The sequence below is a fragment of the Orussus abietinus genome, unplaced genomic scaffold (genome assembly GCF_000612105.2).
Source record: "Orussus abietinus isolate OABI.00-Male unplaced genomic scaffold, Oabi_2.0 scaffold554, whole genome shotgun sequence".
Lineage (NCBI taxonomy): Eukaryota > Metazoa > Arthropoda > Insecta > Hymenoptera > Orussidae > Orussus > Orussus abietinus.
Window position 1 is genome coordinate 25,506 of NW_019394699.1, and position 20,678 is coordinate 46,183.

Consider the following 20,678-nt stretch of genomic DNA (forward strand, 5'->3'; position numbering starts at 1 on the left):
GAAAAATTTGCCAAAATGAATTGCCCGGAGAAAATGTTGCTAAAATTAACTTTTGACAAACTTTAGTGAAAATTGATGTCTGCTCGAATGCAAACGTGATCATTCGAATTCGGGTAACAAGACAGTTAGGGTCATCATAATTCAGTTCATTAAAATTCATGCTACAGAGTCGAGATAACCCTAGTAGCACAAAATATTTGTCCTATATTTTCTATATATTTAACGAATATCGTACATTTTGTAAATATTTATATTTGCAAAACGTTTCCGTTAGAATATTATCCCTATAATATGTTTATATAATATTACCTCCATGTATTTTCATAATATTTTTCTACCAGATATACAAAACATTTCGTATCATTTTAATCCAAGTATTTTTTAAATATTATCTGCCGAATACATTATAAACGTTTTAAAAGTATTTAAAATCAAAATCACACGTTCCGCTCCCATAATGAAATACCGGAACGAAAATATAAAAATTTCTTCCGTTTTTTCATACCAAATGAAGTGTCCGGTAATAGTCGTGATGTAAAAGAAATGTATTCTTATTATACGTTCATAAATTAAAAAATATCATTTCTATATATGTTTATAAATTATTGAAGCTAAATATGTGATTGAGATTTTCAAGAAATACTTCAGATGTCTTCGAATGAAATCTAGAAGAAATCTTAAACAAATCTGTCGCTTGAGATATTTAGCAAAGATTACAAAGAAATATTTAGAAATTATTCTGGGCTACTAGGGAATCGACTAAAATTGAGAACCACTGGGCCGCAGACTGAATGTCTGCCGGCGAGCAAGGCGGCTCTTAACGCGAGTTACTCGCATAAATCACCGAGACCGGGGACTCACTAACGAGTCAGCGGGCGTGTGGACATTAGTACGAGTCTCGAGGCGACAAAACAATATTTATATTGGATACGACTTCGACTGGTATCTCGTAAAGGGAGATGCAAATACTGATATAGGAATCACGTGCGGTTTACGAACGCGTCGGCGCGATGACGCCTGCGCTACCTGAGCGCTAGCGCGCATGCGCGCGCGCGACTCGGTATACAGATTGACGCACGAAAACTGTTGCGCCCCGATATCTCGGAAAATATTAGCGATATGGAAAAGCGGTTGAAATAAAAGATGCGCGATTTTGAGAGCGGAATGTAACACTCGGAACGGATTTCCGGTATTTTTCATTAGTTACGAAATATCGAGATTAATTTCGAACTTACCGACTTTTGTATTTATAGTGACAGCAGTGTCGAATTATATTGAATATTGTACTAAATGGCATACTTCATATGTGGTTTCCGTACAATAATTTTCCGTATATTAATTTCGAACAATAGCAGGAAACTGTAATGTCGATAACGATACAACCCTTTTCCGAGCATTTTTAAACTGGTTCGCGTCAGATTTTCTTTCGCAATTGCAATGATGACTTCACATCATTCTAGTTACGAAATCCGGATTTAAATTTAAATTGGAAAATTTGATGGACGTCGATAAAAAAGATTCTTTTAAATATCTACGTTACTGATGTTTGTATTTATAATGACAGCAGTATCGAATTATATTGGATATTGTACTAAATGGCATACTTTATATGTGGTTTCCGTACAATAATTTCGAACAATAGCAGGAAACTGCAATGTCGATAACGATACAATCCTTTTCTGAGCATTTTTAAACTGGTTCGCATCAGAAATTCTGTTTCGCAATTACAATGATGACCACACCATCCTAGTTACGAAATCCAAATTAAAATTTAAATCGAATACAAGAGGGCAAATTGGCCTTAAAAGTAATCGGTATGTTCATTAATAATGTGGTGCAATATGTATTTTTTGTAATCTCAAATTGTTCGGGCATACTAGCAGTACTTATAGTCCAATTATGCTGCTAGTTTCGCACCATTCCAGGCAAGTCTTGCCTTAAAAATTTGTAATGTATTTATGCGCTAAAAATTAACCTAAAAGATAGTAAGGTGCATTAAAGTGACGTAACTTTTTATAGTGCGATGCAACGTGCTTCCTTCCGAACCTAACCTAACATTATGCAAAATAAGTGCATTTACGATCTATTATACTGCTTACTTCGCGTCCCTCCTAATAGGAATCCTAGTAGCACAAAATATTTGTCTAACATTTTCATCATATTTAACGAGTATCGTATATTTTGGTATAATTATGGCATAACTGGCATATGAACCAAAAATACTTAAATATGAAACAAAGTTAAATGCATGCAATATTTCAATGTTTGTACGCAATTTATCTCACGCTTTGCCGATAAACAATTGCAGTATCCATAGCTCATATTTGAGTCATGGCGTGATGGAAACGAGAACACGAAACGTCATATTTATCTCACATTTGTAGTATTAATTATCTTCATACAATATCCGTAAATTTATATCATGAGATGATATTGCAGCTCCAGTTAAATTTTCCATAAATTTTCAGTTCATAAGTGGCGGTTATAGCATAACTGGCATATGAATAAAAAAAAACGAAATATGAAACAATGTTAAATGCATACAATATTTCAATGTTTGTACGCATATATGCCGCCAAATTTATCTCACGCTTTGCCGATAAACAATTGCAGCATCCGTAGCTCATATTTGAGTCATGGCGTGATGGAAACGAGAACATGAAACGTCATATTTAGCTCACATTTGTAGTATTAACTATCTTCATACAATATCCGTAAATTTATATCATGAGATGATATTGCAGCTCCAGTTAAATTATCCATACATTTTTAGTTCATAGTGTCGGTTATGGCATAACTGGCATATGAACGAAAAATACTTAAATATGAAACAAAGTTAAGTACATGCAATTTCTCATTGTTTGTACGTATACGTATAACGGAATTTATCTCACACATTGCCGATAAACAATTGCAGCGTTCCTAGCTCATATTTGAGTCATGGAAACGGAAACATGAAACAACGTCATATTTAGCTCACATTTGTAGTATTAACTATCTTCATACAATATTCGTAAATTTATGTCATGAGATGATATTGCAGCTCCAGTTAAATTTTTCATACATTTTCAGTGTATAAGTGTCGGTTATGGTATAACTGGCATATGACTCAAGTATGCGGTAAATATATTGCTGCAACCATTTATGACAAATTTACTGGAAATTTGTCTTCAAATTTATTCTGCAATATGCGTAGATACATTGCAGACATTTCATGGACAGCAAATGGTCTGCAAATTATTTGTAAATCGATTTTCCTCATCATATGATACATTTTTGAATTTCAGAATGAAGGGAGGAGACATCGTTAGGGACGACATGCTGAAGGATGGATACGTGAACCACGCCCTGACAGGGTCAGGGGTTAGTTTAAACATCCCCAACACAAATGGCACTCAGCTACTTAACAATTCACATGGGCCACATCGCGAAATACAGGGCTCCTCGGATTTCATCTGTAAGTACAGCTTCCAAAGTGCTATCGCATATTACTTCACTGAGAAAACAAGTTCATTGAACTAAAGAAATATTTCTTGGCACCAAAAAATATTTCTTTGCGCCAAGAAATATTTCTTTGCGTCAAGAAAATATTTCTTTGCACCAAGAAATATTTCTTTGAGCCAAGGAAATATTTCTTTGCACCAAGGAAATATTTCTTTGCACCAAGAAATATTACTTTCAACCAAGAAATATTTCTTAGTACCAAGGAAACATTTTGCGAAGAGAGAAGGATTTTTGCCTTTACCACAATTAAATTTCCATTTAATCGTCTATCATTTTTCTCGGTTAAATTAAAATACTTGATTTTCGACGAGCAAATTATAAAGATGTCCCAAAAATTGATAAATTTATTGACGGTTTACCATTAATATATATTTACTGTTACGTGTTTACTATTGTACCTAAACTCAAAAATCCCAAAAACCATTTTTCATTTATAAAACTGATATTGAAATTACATTAATAAGTAAATGTGTTCAACTTCTGCATTGAGTTCTTCTTGCCGCGTTGTCTAGGTCAGTTTCGCTTTCTAAGACAATGATCTGCTAATGGATTTCATTTCCCTCTCTAATAATGTCAAGTACGTGGTTTTTCTTCATTTGGTCGGTAAAACAATTCCGCACAAGTCTGTCGAAAGTGACAATGAAATCCGTCTCTGCATTTGGGAGCCGCAGTGGCCAAAGTACGACGCAACCTTGATTATTATCACTTGTCGAGTGAAATCATCGTGCATACCCGCGACGCGTACTCGCCGATTACTCATTTTCATTCCGCGGTCATCGGTTATTATTCCTCGATTATTTTACCGCCTCTTGAGTGCTAATTATATGAGTATAATGTCAAATATTCAGTAATTGACCGCCGCGCCGACAGATGGCGCTCTTACCAATTTATTCATTTAATTTCGATTTGAAATGTTCCTTCTTCAATTATGACGCTGCATGCTAAATAAATTTTGTTCCTTTATACGCGTACCATATATTTTTCTTTTGCTGTCTGCATCGCCTGCGAGAAGTCTGGCCATCTGGTGGTTCTGTAGAAACTAATGGTGCCGAACCATTGTTTCCGCAATTACATACGCAAATTTAGAGTAACCTTGTAATATGTAAAATCTTACTATAATTGTGGTTACAGCTACCAGATAAACCTTCTACCTTATTATAGTTATTATAACCTCTTCATATAGATAATATTACCATTTTTAATATTAATCACTACACGGAGAGAAAAAAGTTGTTATAATTACTACAATTGGGATAGATATAACAGCAATCGCTGGGAAATATAAGGACAGCAGTTCTACAAAGTAATGATTACTCTCCTAAAACTGTCAAATGTGCAATTTCATTGTAGTACACGTTATTACAAAGAATGATTACAATATTATTTTTCTGCGTGATGGAAGGAATCAGGCATTCCTATAATATATTCCTCTGAACGGAATATAAAACAATGTAATGTCGGGTATTTTTTCCCGGACTAGAAGGAATTAAACAAAGCAGAAGTATATTCCTCATTTCGGAATTAAACAAAAATCAGGGTACGCAAGGGGAATAGAATATAATTGATTCATAGAAAATGTATTACTGTTGCGGGAATCGTACTCGGAGACAAAAATCAGGTATTCAATAGAATAGAAAAATCATCACTTTTACGTTGAAATCGTGAGACGTTGAATCCTATTCTATTCAAGCCTTTTTACCGGGGATAAATCGAGGCTTCGTTTTTGTTACATGCTACCGGGATCCCGAAGAAGTAAGTACACCTACGTAAAACACACGCGAGTAAATGCAAAGACGACCTACCGGATTATCTTTACGATTTCGAAAGCGGAAACGAGAATTTTACGTGGCAGGAATGAAATAATGCCTCCCTCCTGATCTTGGCCCATTTCGCGTAGAGGCATTAAATAATTAAAATGAACGAGCGAATGGACGTGGTGCTAGAGAGTATGCTCGTAAAACAACTGTTTCTGCACTTTTTCCTTTAAATATTTGAATAATAAGTCGAGAAGACTTAACATCTCAAGAACACTGTGACATAACTATTCAACCTGTTCCGATTTCTCTCGAAACACCGCCAATCTTCTTTTATGATCTTTGGGTTCACTTTTGAGGTTATGTTAGATTATTTAAGTATAATACTAGTGCTATCCGACTCCCTGTAATCCCGACCGCATGTAATTTCAATAATAGGAGTCTCCGCATAATTTATTATCATTAACATAAATCTAGTTCTCGCCCCTTCGAGTTGCAAACAATTTATATTTATAGTGCATCTTCCGTTGAATTTTAGTAGCACAGAATAATTATCTATATATTTTTCTNATATTCTCAACTAAATGATTTGCAAATCTTTCAAATGTCTGCTAAAAATCAATAAAATGAACGATATTCCTTAAATATATTGAAAGTAAAAAACAAATATTTAGTACAATTAGGGAAGATTCTCGAAACGATTTAAGTTCGTGAAATTCTGAGGACGCGATGTCACAAGCTGTCATATAATTTTCATTTCCCTCGTAAGTAAATCTTCTTTCGCCACCTTCTCGGGTTACTTTTGAGGTTATGTTAGGTTATTTAATTTTATCGCGGTTCTAGCCGATTCCTCTACGTGCGTATCATAATTGCAGTTGTAAACTCCCTGGTCTAATTTGCATCATAAACGCGGCGGAACTGGTTCACCTTCTCAGAGACGGAATGTTAACAACAAAGATCCTACATATGCAACTAATCGGAGTCACATGAGACGAAGAGAGACCAAGGTTACAATTAACCGGTGGAAGAAATTAATCTGTCGACGTATCGTGAAGATGCTTACCGAATGACCCTTTTTCTCCCCAACGATGTTTATTAATTGCAGTTTTCATCGATGCATTTTGCATTTACCGTCACGAGTTGTGGACATCCGACGTTTATCAGAATGTCGGCTACAACTCGCGGTGAATTAATTACGTGAGAATTATAGTCATCCATTTGTGATTGTTCCGCCATCTTGATTTATCGAGATGGCAACTAGGAACATGAAATAGTGTTTATTTAGCATGTTTTGGTGGATTAAAGTCATTACCTTCAATAAATGGACCCTTTATGTGAAATATTCATATATGAATGGCATTTATTTATCTGAATGTTGGCAACAATCCGCGGTGAATTAATTAAGCGAGAACTATAGCCATCAACGCGTGATTGTTCCGCCATCTTGATTTATCGAGATGGCAACTAGGGACATGAAAAAGCCTTTATTTAGCATGTTTTGGTGGACTAAAGATATGAACATCGATAAATGGGTCCTTTAATTGAAATATTCATATACAAATGTCATTTATTTATCTGAATGTCCGCTACCAGTGATGAAACAATTATGTAAAAATTGCAGCCATTGATGCGCGGCTGTTTCGCCATCTTGGTTTCTCGAAAAGATAACCAGGAATTGGAAAAATCGTTTATTTAACACATTTTGGTAGGTTAAAATCAGTTTTTAATTGATAAATGGCTTCCTTGATTTAAACATTCATATTTCAATCAAGGAAGAACACATTTATCAGAAAATCATTAACGGCCTGTGGTGAATTAATTAATTAGTCATCGACACGCGACTGTTTCGTCATCTTGGTATCTCAAGATAGTAATCAGGAATAGAAAATATCGTTTATTTAGCATGCTTTAGTGGATTAAAGACATTTATAGTCCATCTTAATTGATTATTCACATATTAATGAGATTCAAACAATTCTGTACACTATTCGAAAAATATAAAAAAATTTAGAAAAATTTACATATTTAATTAACAATACAGGACATTTGTTTACAATCTGGTTCAAAGCCTAAATTCATTTTTTGCATAAGTTGTTAGATGAGAAAAAACGAGATTTGCATATATATCAATGATTAACGATCAACGATTGTTCAATGAACAAACGGAGTTGCGATTCCTTCTAAATTTAGTAATCCTTGGCGTTGAAAAAAACGCGTAAAAAATGCGAAATAGATAACAAACTCTGATGCAGCCGGATGTAGATTTTGAAACGCGATTTCTGGATGAAAAACCGATTTGCGTATTAAGATTTATGTGAACGGCATAATTCGCTGAATTGAAATACGCGCGTAATAGATAGGCTTCTGATGCCACAGATTGATAAATTAAGCAGAAGTGAAACACATTGCAAAGAAGATAAAGGATCATAATCGGAAGTGCATGATACGCATTGAACTTTAATAAAAAACTTTCATAATTGTATCTCTAAGTAAGAACTTGAATCGTTATCATCACATCATAAAGTAAAAACTTGTATTAATATACCTTTTCCTTTATAAACTAAGAGGAAAATATAGTTAAATTAAGTATTTTTTAACTAGCTTTTAAATTGTCCTTACACTTTCGTTTCTCATATCAGAGCCTTCAATAATTATATATCGATCGAAATACGAGAGCTCGACGCCATTTTGGATCTGATCTGGGCAAAGTTAAACAATTTTTTTTCCAAAAATGCAAATTTTCAAAGTGTCAAAATAATTCCTACGTGCTCACGGATCATATATCAAAGTTTCGGACGGTTCTATCCAATATCCTTAACCCTTTGAACATGGAGTCATTTCAACATATGGACGAAACTCGTCTGACCGTGCAGGCAATATTGGACCAAACGTCGAACGCCATTAAGCGCTCATAGTAGACGAGGGCCAAAGGGTTAGGAAAGAGTGTCTTATTCGAATCTACTGATTTGAAGGGTGTTTCACTTCACTTTAATTAGTATGAATATCCAGACTTGCACTAGTACAATACATTGTTGAAATCAAGAACAACATTCTGATTGTTTACCCGATTAAATTCTGTTCACGCAACTGTTTGACACATTTCCAATAAAAACCTATCAGCGAATCGAACAAGAGACTGGCATAACAAACGGTGGATTTCTATATATGATTTCCGACAATGTTCACGTTACTAACGTATTTGTATACCTTGTTGTTTAGTGGTGGAAGAACCAAGTGACGAGGAGACCAAGCCGAAAGAAGGTGCCTGTAACGCGGTTCTGCGATACGCGAGGCGGCGCACTCTAGCGGTCTGTACGAAAAAGACGCTCTACAAGAGGCTACCCATCCTAAGATGGCTGCCGAGGTACAACGGCCAAGACGCCCTCGGAGACCTGGTCGCGGGGATTACGGTCGGCCTCACCGTCATCCCCCAATCGTTAGCCTATTCCAACGTAGCCGGTCTGTCGCCAGAGGTTGGTATAGACGATTTTGAAGTAAAACTTCTTATACGGCGCCGAGCCTGGACCATATGAGAAGTAAAATGCTGGAAAAAATTAGATGTAACGAAAAACCGTTACGCATTGGAAGGTATCCCCTCCCGTTTTCCCGCATACCAAGCCTGTGACGTCATCTATCCCGTACGTGTGTGTGTATATATAGTATATGCGGGCGACGTGCGTCGTCATAGCAACGCGGGGACGTAGCGGTCTCTATACCTACTCTAGCGAGCCAGTGTTAGTCTCCCAGGCACCCATGAAGTGGAATATACGTAAATTAATTGTCAAAATTAGGTCTACAGGTATAGTAAATGTATATCGTGTATTATTCACCTAAAAAAATATCTAAAGGATATGTATAAATATCTATGTCTATTGTAGATGAAAATGATATATCCACTGTTGATCTACGAATATCTACTTATTTCTAGACGTATACAAAATATATAATAGCTCTAGTAGACATCTACCAAAGGTTAAACAACATCGTTGAAAATACGCTTAGGAAAATTAAAAGACACCTCGTCTAACCTAACATTTTTCACACATACTTAATGTTTATATCTAAATTCCAACTTGATAAAACCGTTAATTATGTCCATACTCTGAGTTTTTTATTTACTTCCTCTTTGGCTGGTGACCATACATCGTGTTTTTTTCCCACTGTGTAAATTATAATATATTACAAGGCACCGTATAAAGTATAATATACTTATAGTGCACGGACAAATTAGGACATAAGTATGGAGAACTTACATTGTCTATGGTATGCATAATAAAAATATCCCGTGAATATACTATTTAAAACGAATATAATATTTAAATCTTTATCACGTCTATATTTTCAGTACATATATCATATAAGTATGGATAACCTGTATAAAAATCTAAACTGTTCGAAAACGTTAAGTTGATGGTTTATATTCAGCGTTCACTGTCTTATAAAAATTTAGTTACACTGTCAAAAAATGCGCACATTTAAATGAAATATCTTTAAATAATATTCACACTTATCGTATATACGGTTGTACTAAAATTATGAGTTTAATATCTTAAATGTGAATCGGTACCAATATCTTCTCGCGTTATACCCTCACCAGTGTGACGTAATTTTATAATAATTAATTAAAATTAAATAATCTAATGTGGTTTAATAGTTAATAATTAAAAATTGCACGATTACTTCGTTTCAGTACGGTTTATACGGCAGTTTTTTGGGCTGCTTCATTTACATCGTCTTCGGATCCTGCAAGGACATACCTCTGGGACCCACCGCAATAGTTTCTTTATTAACTTATCAAACCGTGGCTCATCTCGAAGCGAAAGCGCAGCATGCGATTCTTCTTTGCTTCCTCTGCGGTCTGGTGGAACTCTTCATGGGTATATTTGGGCTTGGTAAGTAGAATTTCACTTAAAAACTAACTTAAGGTGAAGTGAAACACATCGAGGAACTTGATTGACGTCGATAAAGAAGATCTTTCTAAATACCTACGTTGACGACGTTCGTTTTCATATCGACAGCTGTGTCGACTTATATCGAGTGTTGTACTAAATGGCATACTCCATCTGTCGTTTTCGAACTATAATTATAAAGAAATCGAAGTAAAACTCCAGAAATCCTCTGGATTCATGCTTTCTGGGGCCCTAATTGATTGCAGAGGGACCCCCTGCGCCATCTGTGATTTCCAGGTCAATTAAATTTTCACTCCGAGACCTCGTATTATCATCGTTTTGGCATAGAAGCGCATACGACACTTTTTCTTGCCTTTATCCTGTGCAAATGCGAGTTTATCGATTACCAGAGTGTTCTAAGTTGTCGTAAAATTGTCCTGACCCTTTCGATTCTTATATCAGAGCCTTCGATAATTGTATACTGATCGAAATATGAGAGCTCGACGCCATTTTTGTTCTGATCTGGGCTGAGTTAAAAAATTTTTTTAAAAATCGAAATTTTGAATGTGTCAGGACAATTCTTAGATGATCAGGAGTGATGTGTCAACGTTTCGGACAGTTTGGTCTAATACCCTTAAAAAAAGTATTGAATTCGAATCGACTGATTTAAAGGGGGTTTCACTTCACCTTAATTTCTTGGGAATTAGTTGCACATTTTTGAGGATGCATTCTGAGGAAACCAAGAGAAAAAAGACATACTAATTTCGAAGGATTAAGGTGATATGAAAGTGGAATATGTGTACATACCAAAAAATGAAAATATTTATAATACTTTTATCCAAACTGGGTGCACCAAATTATCTAAAACTTTAACACGTGATTGTGGAGGCTCTAAGGAAGAACATACTAATTTCGAAGGATTAAAGTGATATGAAAGTGGAATATATATACCAAAAAATGAAAATATTTATAAAACTTTTATCCAAACTGGGTGCACCAAATTATCTAAAACTTTAACACGTGATTATGGAGGCCCTAAGGAATAACGCGCTGCTCATGAAATTTCCTTTTTCGAAAAAAATGTATTTATCTCGGAGAAGAACTAAAAAATGATTTTCTTTTTTTCCAAAAATTAATTTTCACGGGCATCGCGTACTTCCTTAGAGCCTCCATAATCACGTGTTAAAGTTTCAGATAATTCGGTGGACCCAGTTTGGAGAAGAGTTTTATAAATATTTTCACTTTTTCTTATGTATATATCACACTTTCATATCACCTTAAGGTTCTTATTTTTCTCCGTGTAGGAGGAAGCTTGTACTCTTTTTTCGACTTGACTTTTTTATCCACACCTTATCACGTTTGCCCGGGTAAATACCATTGTTGCAAACCTATTTAACACGCTTCCTGATACACTTGCTTGATAATCATCACCAAGTGGTCATTTCAATGACGCCATTCTTCTAGAAGGGGCTCGATATTTGGTTTTTTGTCTTTTTTCTTGCACAACAGGATGGTATCTCCTGGTACCTCTGATTGCGAGGTAAACCGAGAAACCTTCACGGTTTTAAAGGCTTTTTTATCCACATCTTATCACGTTTGCCGGGGTAAATGCGATTGTTGCAAACCTATTTTACACGCTTCCTGATACACTTGCTTGATAACCATCACCAACCCTAGTAGCATAGAATAATTTATAAATATTTCTTTGTAATCTTTGCTAAATATCTCAAGCGACATAAGATTTCTTGTAGACATCACTCGAAGATATTTGAAATATTTCTTGAAAATCTCAATGATATAGTTAGTTTCAATAATTTATAAACATATAGAGAAATATTTTTTAACTTAACATAATAAAAATACATTTTTTACTTCACGACTATTATCGGACACTTCGTTTGGTATCAAAAAACACGAGAAATTTTTCTAATATTTTCGTCCCGCTATTTCATTATGGGAGCAAAACGTGTGATTTTGATTTTAAATATTTTTAAAACGTTTATAATGTATTCGGAAGATAATATTTAAAAATACTTGTATTAAAATGAAACGAAATGTTTTGTATATCTGGTAGAAAAATATTATATAAATATTACAGGGATAATATTCTAAAGTAAAAGTTTTGGAAATATTTCAAATGTCTGGTAAATATTTACAAAACGTACGATATTCGTTAAATATGTAGAAAATATAGGACAAATATTTTGTGCTACTAGGGATACTTCTTACTTTATTCTCTGTAATCTCCGAATTACTTGATTTTACATTTATTTATCTGAGCATTAAAGGATGTAAATTTACAGATGATAAATTGCGGCCATAAATTTGTCGCGTAATGTTTCTTTGTACTCGATAATATCTGTACGACTGAATGTCTCGAAGGTTGCTCATAAATTAAATTGAAATTCACAAGTTATTCCTTTTCCGGCGGGACTTTTGTTACAGTAATACCTTTCCGGTGATTTATCGCTCACATAGTTAAGTTACATAGTCTCGTCACGTAAGAGACTCAAATGAAGAACTAGGAAGTCGCTTTTACGGATTTTCCGGTAAAAACTGTCGAGACTAAACGCTTCATGCACGCCAAAAAATTGGTCGTAACACTTTTTTATCATTTTTAACGCACTCGAAGATGAGTGGAAGTCTTAGAAAAATATTTCCCTGCTTCCGGAGAATCTTTCTCACTGACATTGAGTTGTCTTCTGAAGAGGTCTCCAATTTTAACATAAAACATAGGTTTCGTCATTTAACTCTTTGAACACGGTGCCATTTCGACATATGGGCGAAATTCGTCTGACCGTGCAGGCAACATTGGACCAAACGTCGGGCGCCTTTAGGCGCTCTTAGTAAAAGCTCTTAGAAATTTAATTTTCGATAAAAAAATTGTTTTATTTACCCCAGACTAGAATCAATATTTATTTATTTTTTAAAAATGACATCTCATGAGCATCGCGTTCTTCCTTAGAGCTTTCATAATGACGAAGTTTTACATGATTCGATGCACTCAATTTGGGGAAAAGTTTATTAATATTATGACGTTTTATATATATAGACTGACCCTTTCATATCACCTTAAGGTGATCGATGAAAACTTCAGAATATAATTATAGAAACCGTAAGGAAGAACGGGGTGCCCATGAAATTTCATTTTTCAACTTTCGATTTTCAGGTTTTCTGATCGACTTCGTATCGGGGCCGGTGAGCTCGGGTTTCACATCGGCTGTGGCGCTGATAATAGTCACTTCCCAGATAAAAGACGTTTTGGGAATCACTGCGAAAGGGGCCACTTTTGTACAAATGTGGAAATCCATGGCCCAAAGTGTTCACGAGACTTCTGCCTGGGATGCTGCATTGGGTGCCTCCTGTATTGGACTTCTCCTGATATTGCGGGTAAATCAACGAATTAATGGCCTAGTACATTTTTTATCCTTAAGATGATATGAAAGGCACAATTGATACAAAAGAAAGATACAAAATGACGTTGCCACTAAAAAGGGATAGCTGAATTTTAATTTATCGAACCTCGATTACATTTTTCAGCGCCTTTCATATCATCTTAGCCCTAGAACTACCAAGACGGATCGAAATGACTTGTTTCAAATGGCTCATTATATCTATACAAAAACATCTGCCGGTCGTTCTAGTGTTAAACTGTATCTTTGAACGTACTTGGCGCAAAACTCAGCCCACGTTCCTGATGATTTCACTGTTTTGTTCTTTATATTTGCAGATGTTAGCGTCGATGCGCATTGGCCCTGAAGAAGAGGAACTTCGATCGACCAAACACAAAGTGGTCAATAAAATTTTGTGGCTCACGGGGACTTCCAGAAATGCTCTTTTAGTCATTGTTTGCGGCATTTTAGGATACAGCTTTCCCGGAAACTCGCCATTCAAGTTAATCGGTGAGTCTTTTTCCGACCAATTTTACCCACAAATGGAATTCAAATAAGATAGTAAAAGAAATAACAAAAAGTAAGCATATAATACAAAAATACTGGGTACTGTCCTTACGCTTACTTCCTACTACTTTGTACTGCGTACACTGGGAGACATCAATGCCCTCCCAACCTGCACAGACGATGCCGTATCTGCAGGGGAGGATTCATGTCCGCTATTGTACGTCAAGGGCCTTCCTAACCCGTTTGATACTTCCTTTTCATACTTCCTTATGATTTGCATCATAAAGAAGTATGAAAAGGAGGGTCCTTATCACCAAATTTCAGGCTGAATGATAGAGATCAGTAAAATTGAGCGTATATATACGCTCCGGTGATAGTGACAAGAAAAACTGACAAGGGCGGTATTCCTGGTCGATTTCTCCGATTTGATTTCTTTTATAATATGTTATAGTAGACTAAAAACTAAGCGATACGTATTTTTTTTTATCTGCCATTAAACACTTTAAGGGGGCGAATCACCACCATCCAAAGTAAGGCCTGTGAGGGGTGGCTCACCTCTTAATTTTTTTTGTTTTGATTGAGAAAATTATATTTTTCATTTCTCGTTATGAGGAAGCTTTTTCAGGTGGATTGGTTAAAAGATATAATGTTCTCGTGGGTGAAACTACCAAATCGCTCCTTGACATCCCTTACTTTGGATGGTAGTTTCACCCCCTTAAAGTGTTTAATGGCAGATGAAAAAAAAATACGTATCGCTTAGTTTTTAGTCTACTATAACATATTATAAAAGAAATCAAATCGGAGAGATCGACCTTCCTTGTGAGCGTATATATACGCTAATGCTGTAAATGGGTTAAAGAGATTTATACATGCAATTTCAAGCCAATAGTATATAGAAGTATCATTTTAGAGTACGAATATACGACCTTTCATTATAACCTTAAACATTAATGTCTTTTCCTTTTCTTTTAGGTCACATTCCTGGAGGAATGCCTACGTTTCAATTCCCTCCATTCTCTTACACAAGAGAAGACAATTCGACAGTTTCCTTCGTGGAGATGGCCTCAAATCTGGGCAGTGGTATTTTAGTTTTACCACTAATATCCCTGATGGAAGACGTGGCCATATGCAAAGCATTTGGTAAGTAACCTCCATAATGATAAAAGAGGAACGACTTATTGTAAAGAAAAGGAGACCACATTATGAATTAATAAATGCAACTCTGTATCGGAGGGATTAACAATCATATGTCCAGCTTTTGCCAATTTAATGGTGAAAAGTGTCGGTGTTAGTCTTGCTAAAAGTACACGATTAATATCAAAATCAAGTTCTGACTATAATCGCAGACCAAGATTGAGTTCTTGGCAGTCTTGGTCTCTGAATTTAGAAAAAGAGAAATTAGTAAAAATGGAAAGAAATCGGTAAACCTCTTTTTCCTCGAAGAGAAATTTTAAGTGTATTATTTGGTTAATTCCAGCCAATTAATGAAATCGAAGATGCGAACTATTGAAGCTTTATTAAATAAACATTGTATATACTTTGCTATGTCTCAGAATTAAGAAAAAGGGAAAATAGTAAAAATGAAAAGAAATCGGTAAAAAAAGCCTCTGTTTCCTCGAAGAGAAATTTTAACTGTATCCTTTGGTTAATTCCAGCCAATTAATGAAATCGAAGATGCGAACTATTGAAGCTTTATTAAATAAACATTGTATATACTTTGCTATGTCTCAGAATTAAGAAAAAGGGAAAATAGTAAAAATGAAAAGAAATCGGTAAAAAAAGCCTCTTTTTCCTCGAAGAGAAATTTTAACTGTATCCTTTGATTAATTCCAGCCAACGGGAAATCCGTGGATGCAACTCAGGAACTAATAGCTATTGGAATGGCTAATATCGGGAATTCATTCGTCCAAGCGTTTCCTGGGACAGGATCGTTAAGCAGAAGTGCAGTCAACAATGCATCCGGCGTAAGGACCCCCATGGGAGGGCTCTATACCGGTAATTATTATAAAAAGAATTATTAAATCGATTACACATGATAAACGAATATTTCACTATGATTGTTAATTTTCGCTAACAAATATTAAACGGATTCCTGTCATGATGATTATTAATTAACTATGGTGATTATTAAATGAATCCTGTTAAGTAACTATTAGTTTAACAATAATCAAATATATTATATAATAATATATATTCGCTTAATAATGACTGAAATGAATATCCTTCTAGAACGGTCGTTAAATTAATATTTAGATGATAAATAGCACATGGTACTTGTTTTTAATCATTTTTGCGTACGAATTAGTAAACAAATTCCTGCTACAATGATCATTTATTATCCATGAGGATTATTAAACGAATCATATTAAGTAACTTTTAGTTTAACAATGATTATAAAAAACATCTCTACCTAATAATGACATTATATGCTACTAGGGACTAGTTATACAACAGTGGGTTGTTAATAATTCTATGTTTCTATTCTCTTGCATTTCAGGCTTATTAGTGATACTAGCTCTTCTCTTCTTAACCCCATACTTCAGTTACATTCCACGAGCCACCTTGGCAGCCATTATCATAGCTGCTGTTATCTTCATGGTGGAAGTCAAAGTTGTCAAGCCAATGTGGAGAACGAAGAGTAAGTATCTGATAATCATTTAATTTTTCACTACTAACAACTGTTTATAATACAATTCGATATTTAAATAATCAATCGATGATCATGATAATTTATAAAAAAAGGAAAAACAATTCTAGACATAATAACTATTATATTCAATGACCATTGAATCGCTCTTAATTAACATATTCCGCTTAATTTAAATATAATCAGTTAAAGCAACAGATATTAGTATCTGTCTATATCTCTTATTTTCCTATTATTCAAATGGAACTAAAAATTTAGGCAATAAACAATAATGCTTGAAATTCCAGAAGTACAAGAATTAGAATTTGCATTCATAAATTGAGGAATAATTATTTCTATAACAGCCAGGCTGGAATTATAGTGATAACGTGTGTTGATAAGATATTGTATAAAAATACCGTTTATATGTTTTAAAAATTCCCGCCAAGAGGACGCGCGCCACGCTTGCGCAGAAAGGAGTCGGAACTGATTCTCTCTATATAATGTCTCGGAAATCATATACGCATTATATACGTGTTTTCCCTATTCATAGATATCTTATAAACCTCTATATATATCTATATACCAAACCTAGATATCTGCGATTATCTAGAGAATATATAATGAGTGCGTATACGTAAGATAGATTTGTATACGTAAAATAGATATCTATCTTCAGTGTAGCTAGTGTATATGAATGATATAGATTTCCTATAGATGTATGGATATTCCATGTACATCTATTATACGTACAGTGTACATACCTACCGTTCCGTGTGAACAGTGATCTCATTTGCATTCCTGCAGTACATGTTATAAATTAAAAAGATAATTTAATTCATGGTAATACTAAATTAATATTTAATTTTTTTTAATTCACAGAGTCGGACTTAATACCGGGCCTAGGAACTTTTATCGCCTGCCTTGTCCTGCAATTAGAAGTTGGCATTCTTTGCGGAGTTGGGTTAAATGTCCTCTTCATATTATATCATGCAGCCAGACCAAAGATTTCTGTGGAAAAACTCACGGTGAGTGTTAATATTAAAGGTATACAATGAAAGAAGTATTCGGCCTCTGAACGACGAAAATCGTTTTTATTCTACGCGTTATTCATACCTTCTGATAACAAAAAAAAAAGTAAAATGGCGGTTCTAACATGGAATCGAAGAAAAGACTTTCACGTTTTATTCCCATATTTAACCTGATAAAAGATAATACAGTCATCAACGATTGGACTTCTCAGACATATATAGGCTGACTCTTTCATATCACCTTAAGGTGAAGTAAAACACGTCGAAGAACTTGATCGACGTCGATAAAGAAAATTTTTCTAAATGCCCCTACGCTGCCGACGTTCGTTTTTATATTGACAGCTGAGTCGAATTATATTGGGTATTGTACCAAATGGCATACTCCACCTGTTGTTTTCGTACAATAATTATAAAGAAATCGAAGTAAAACTCCACAAATCCTCTGGATTCATGCTTTCTGGGGCCCAAATTGACTGCAGAGGGACCCCTGCGCCATCTGTGATTTCCAGGACAATTAAATCTTCACTCCGAGACCTCGTATTACCATCGTTTTGGCACAGAAGCGCATACGACACTTTTTCTTGCCTTTATCCTGTGCAAATGCGAGTTTATCGATTACCAGAGTGTTCTAAATTGTCGTAAAATTGTCCTGACCCTTTCGATTCTCATATCAGAGCCTTCGATAATTGTGTATTGATCGAAATATGAGAGCTCGTCGCCATTTTGCTTGTTGGTCTGAGTTAAGTTAACAAATTTTTTCCAAAAAGGAGTGATGTGTCAATGTTCCGGACAGTTTGGTCTAATACCCTTAAGAATAAGTGTTGTATTCGAATCGACTGATTTGGAGGGGGTTTCACTTCACCTTAAACAGTTAATTACAGCATATAAAATCGATTTTATTTAATTTCACAGACCCGAAGGGGAATCGAGTACCTGATGCTGACGCCCGATCGGTGCCTGATCTTCCCCTCGGTGGATTACGTGAGGAACCTGGTCACGAAATACAGCAGAAGGGCCGGCAGCGTGGCTACCCCCGTGGTTATCGACTGCTCGCACATCTACGGTGCCGACTTCACGGCGGCGACCGTCATCGAGTCGTTGACTAAGGACTTCGCCGCCAGAGGGCAGCCCCTCTTCTTCTACAACGTGAAGCCGTCCGTGTGCGCCGTTTTCGAAGGAGTAGCCCCAACGGATTTCATCGTCTACTACACCCAGGATGCATTGGACGATCTGCTGAAAGAGCGGGGGTATCTGAAACAGATAAAGGACATTCCACCCGCCTAAACGTAACCTCCAAATCTGCACCAACGGCAGATGTTAGTCTCCGAGCGATGTTGGAGGACATTCCTCCCGAGAAGTGGGATCTCCCCGGATCTGCAATACCAGCAGTTAGCTTTGATATTCGAAGAAATAAGGGGAAGAACTTATCTTAGTTCCGTGGTGCGATCTTCGAGAAATGCCGAGTTACTTTGGAAAGTAGCTTGTCGTTTCTAGAGGTAGTTACGAGAATCACCGGAGGGGTCGCTACTCAGATAACACCATTGTACCTATGAATATTCTTTAAATCTTTTTATTTACTCTGGATATTTGGAATATCTAGTGAATATTCTGTATATACATTCATAAGCCAGAACATGCTTTAAATATTCTAAAAAATTCTGTGCTTCGTGAATATTCATTGGATATCTTAAATACTTAAATATTTGCATCATATTCTGGGAACAACAAAATATTCTACCTGAACATTCGTAGAATGTTCATGGGATCCAGGATTGTTCTCTGGGTAGTGATGCACCTCCGAGGGTTGTTGCTGGTTCCACTATTGTTTCCATTATTGTTATGGATGTAGCGATTTATGATATCCATTTCCCTCTCTAAGTTCTATACTCATAGAAGTATAGTGCCACTATTGTTTCATCTATATGTAAATTAAATTATGGCCTTGCTGGTCGTGAGGCATGCCATCTATAAGCAATGTGGAGAACAGACGAATTATGAAGTAGAGCCCTCTACTCCATTGGTGCTGGGAAATGGAACTAGTGATACAAAAGTGGAACTGTGCAGTTGGAGACGGTCTCGGGGATCACCTCGTTAGCTGTCTTCCTATTCGTTTCCAATTTAGAGAGTAGTACGGAAGAGAAGCCGCGAGAGGTTTCATCTTTCTTCTGACGAAATGGTTCCGAACATGAAGTAGTATAAGGAGACATAACGCAAATGGTCGGTTCCACAGAAAGTAACCCCAGAATCGGGACTGAGGGCGTTTATTACGTATTTTTGACGAGAGCGCTCACTTTTCGCATTTTCATCTCACATGGGTTTATTCTCTATATGAAAGAACGAGATCACTAACAATTCCGGTATAGTAATATTGCCCAAATAAAGGTACGTACCTTGTAAATCAAAAATTGTTGAGAGGAAATGGTTTATAGGTAGGCAAGGCGGAAAGATGGAAAACTGTTAAAAGTAAAGAAGAGGACTCGAGTCTATCTATATTTTTTAAATATGTATTACATTCATATTTACATGTACCATAGGTAGAACTTCAACAATATAATTTTCTTATCATGCCATGTAAGCATGAATTATTTAACAGTTTTCAATGTTTAATAATGTAATATAACCTCGCAATAACAAAAACTAACCTGTACATACTAGTCAATTGTCTTTCTTCTAACGAAAATGGGTTTGAGGCATCACGTAATTCCTTTCTTCTTCTAATAAGGTTATTATTATGTCCCCGAATACGAGTGTTGCCAAAAATCAAAACACCCAGGAGGTTTTCCATTTTGAATTTCGGTGTCACAATCCGTGGAAGATGGCGTTCCGGTGCTTATTTTTATATCTTTTCTTGTATGCTTCCCCATTTCGCTTAAAAATTTGTGCCGGCTCAGTTCATATGAATGGTCTCGCATTTTCACCACCAAAATGTTCCGTAATACCGTGAGCTACTCACTTTTCAGATTTTTGCTCAATTT

The 20,678-nt window shown here is 35.6% G+C and overlaps 1 protein-coding gene across 1 annotated transcript in view; it reads left to right on the forward strand.

Annotated features, from left to right (window-relative positions):
• The window catches only part of LOC105696031 (sodium-independent sulfate anion transporter), a 42,200-nt gene extending 21,967 nt beyond the window's left edge, over nucleotides 1–20,233 (forward strand). Inside the window, exons 2-11 of the mRNA XM_012418168.2 lie at nucleotides 3,288–3,457; nucleotides 8,478–8,731; nucleotides 9,949–10,150; nucleotides 13,317–13,537; nucleotides 13,878–14,049; nucleotides 15,019–15,186; nucleotides 15,880–16,041; nucleotides 16,544–16,684; nucleotides 17,555–17,700; nucleotides 18,616–20,233. Coding sequence (XP_012273591.1) covers nucleotides 3,289–3,457; nucleotides 8,478–8,731; nucleotides 9,949–10,150; nucleotides 13,317–13,537; nucleotides 13,878–14,049; nucleotides 15,019–15,186; nucleotides 15,880–16,041; nucleotides 16,544–16,684; nucleotides 17,555–17,700; nucleotides 18,616–18,987 — 2,007 coding nt within the window. The 5' untranslated portion in view covers nucleotide 3,288 and the 3' untranslated portion in view covers nucleotides 18,988–20,233. The remainder of the gene's footprint in view (nucleotides 1–3,287; nucleotides 3,458–8,477; nucleotides 8,732–9,948; nucleotides 10,151–13,316; nucleotides 13,538–13,877; nucleotides 14,050–15,018; nucleotides 15,187–15,879; nucleotides 16,042–16,543; nucleotides 16,685–17,554; nucleotides 17,701–18,615) is intronic.
• The last annotated feature ends 445 nt before the right edge of the window (nucleotides 20,234–20,678 follow it).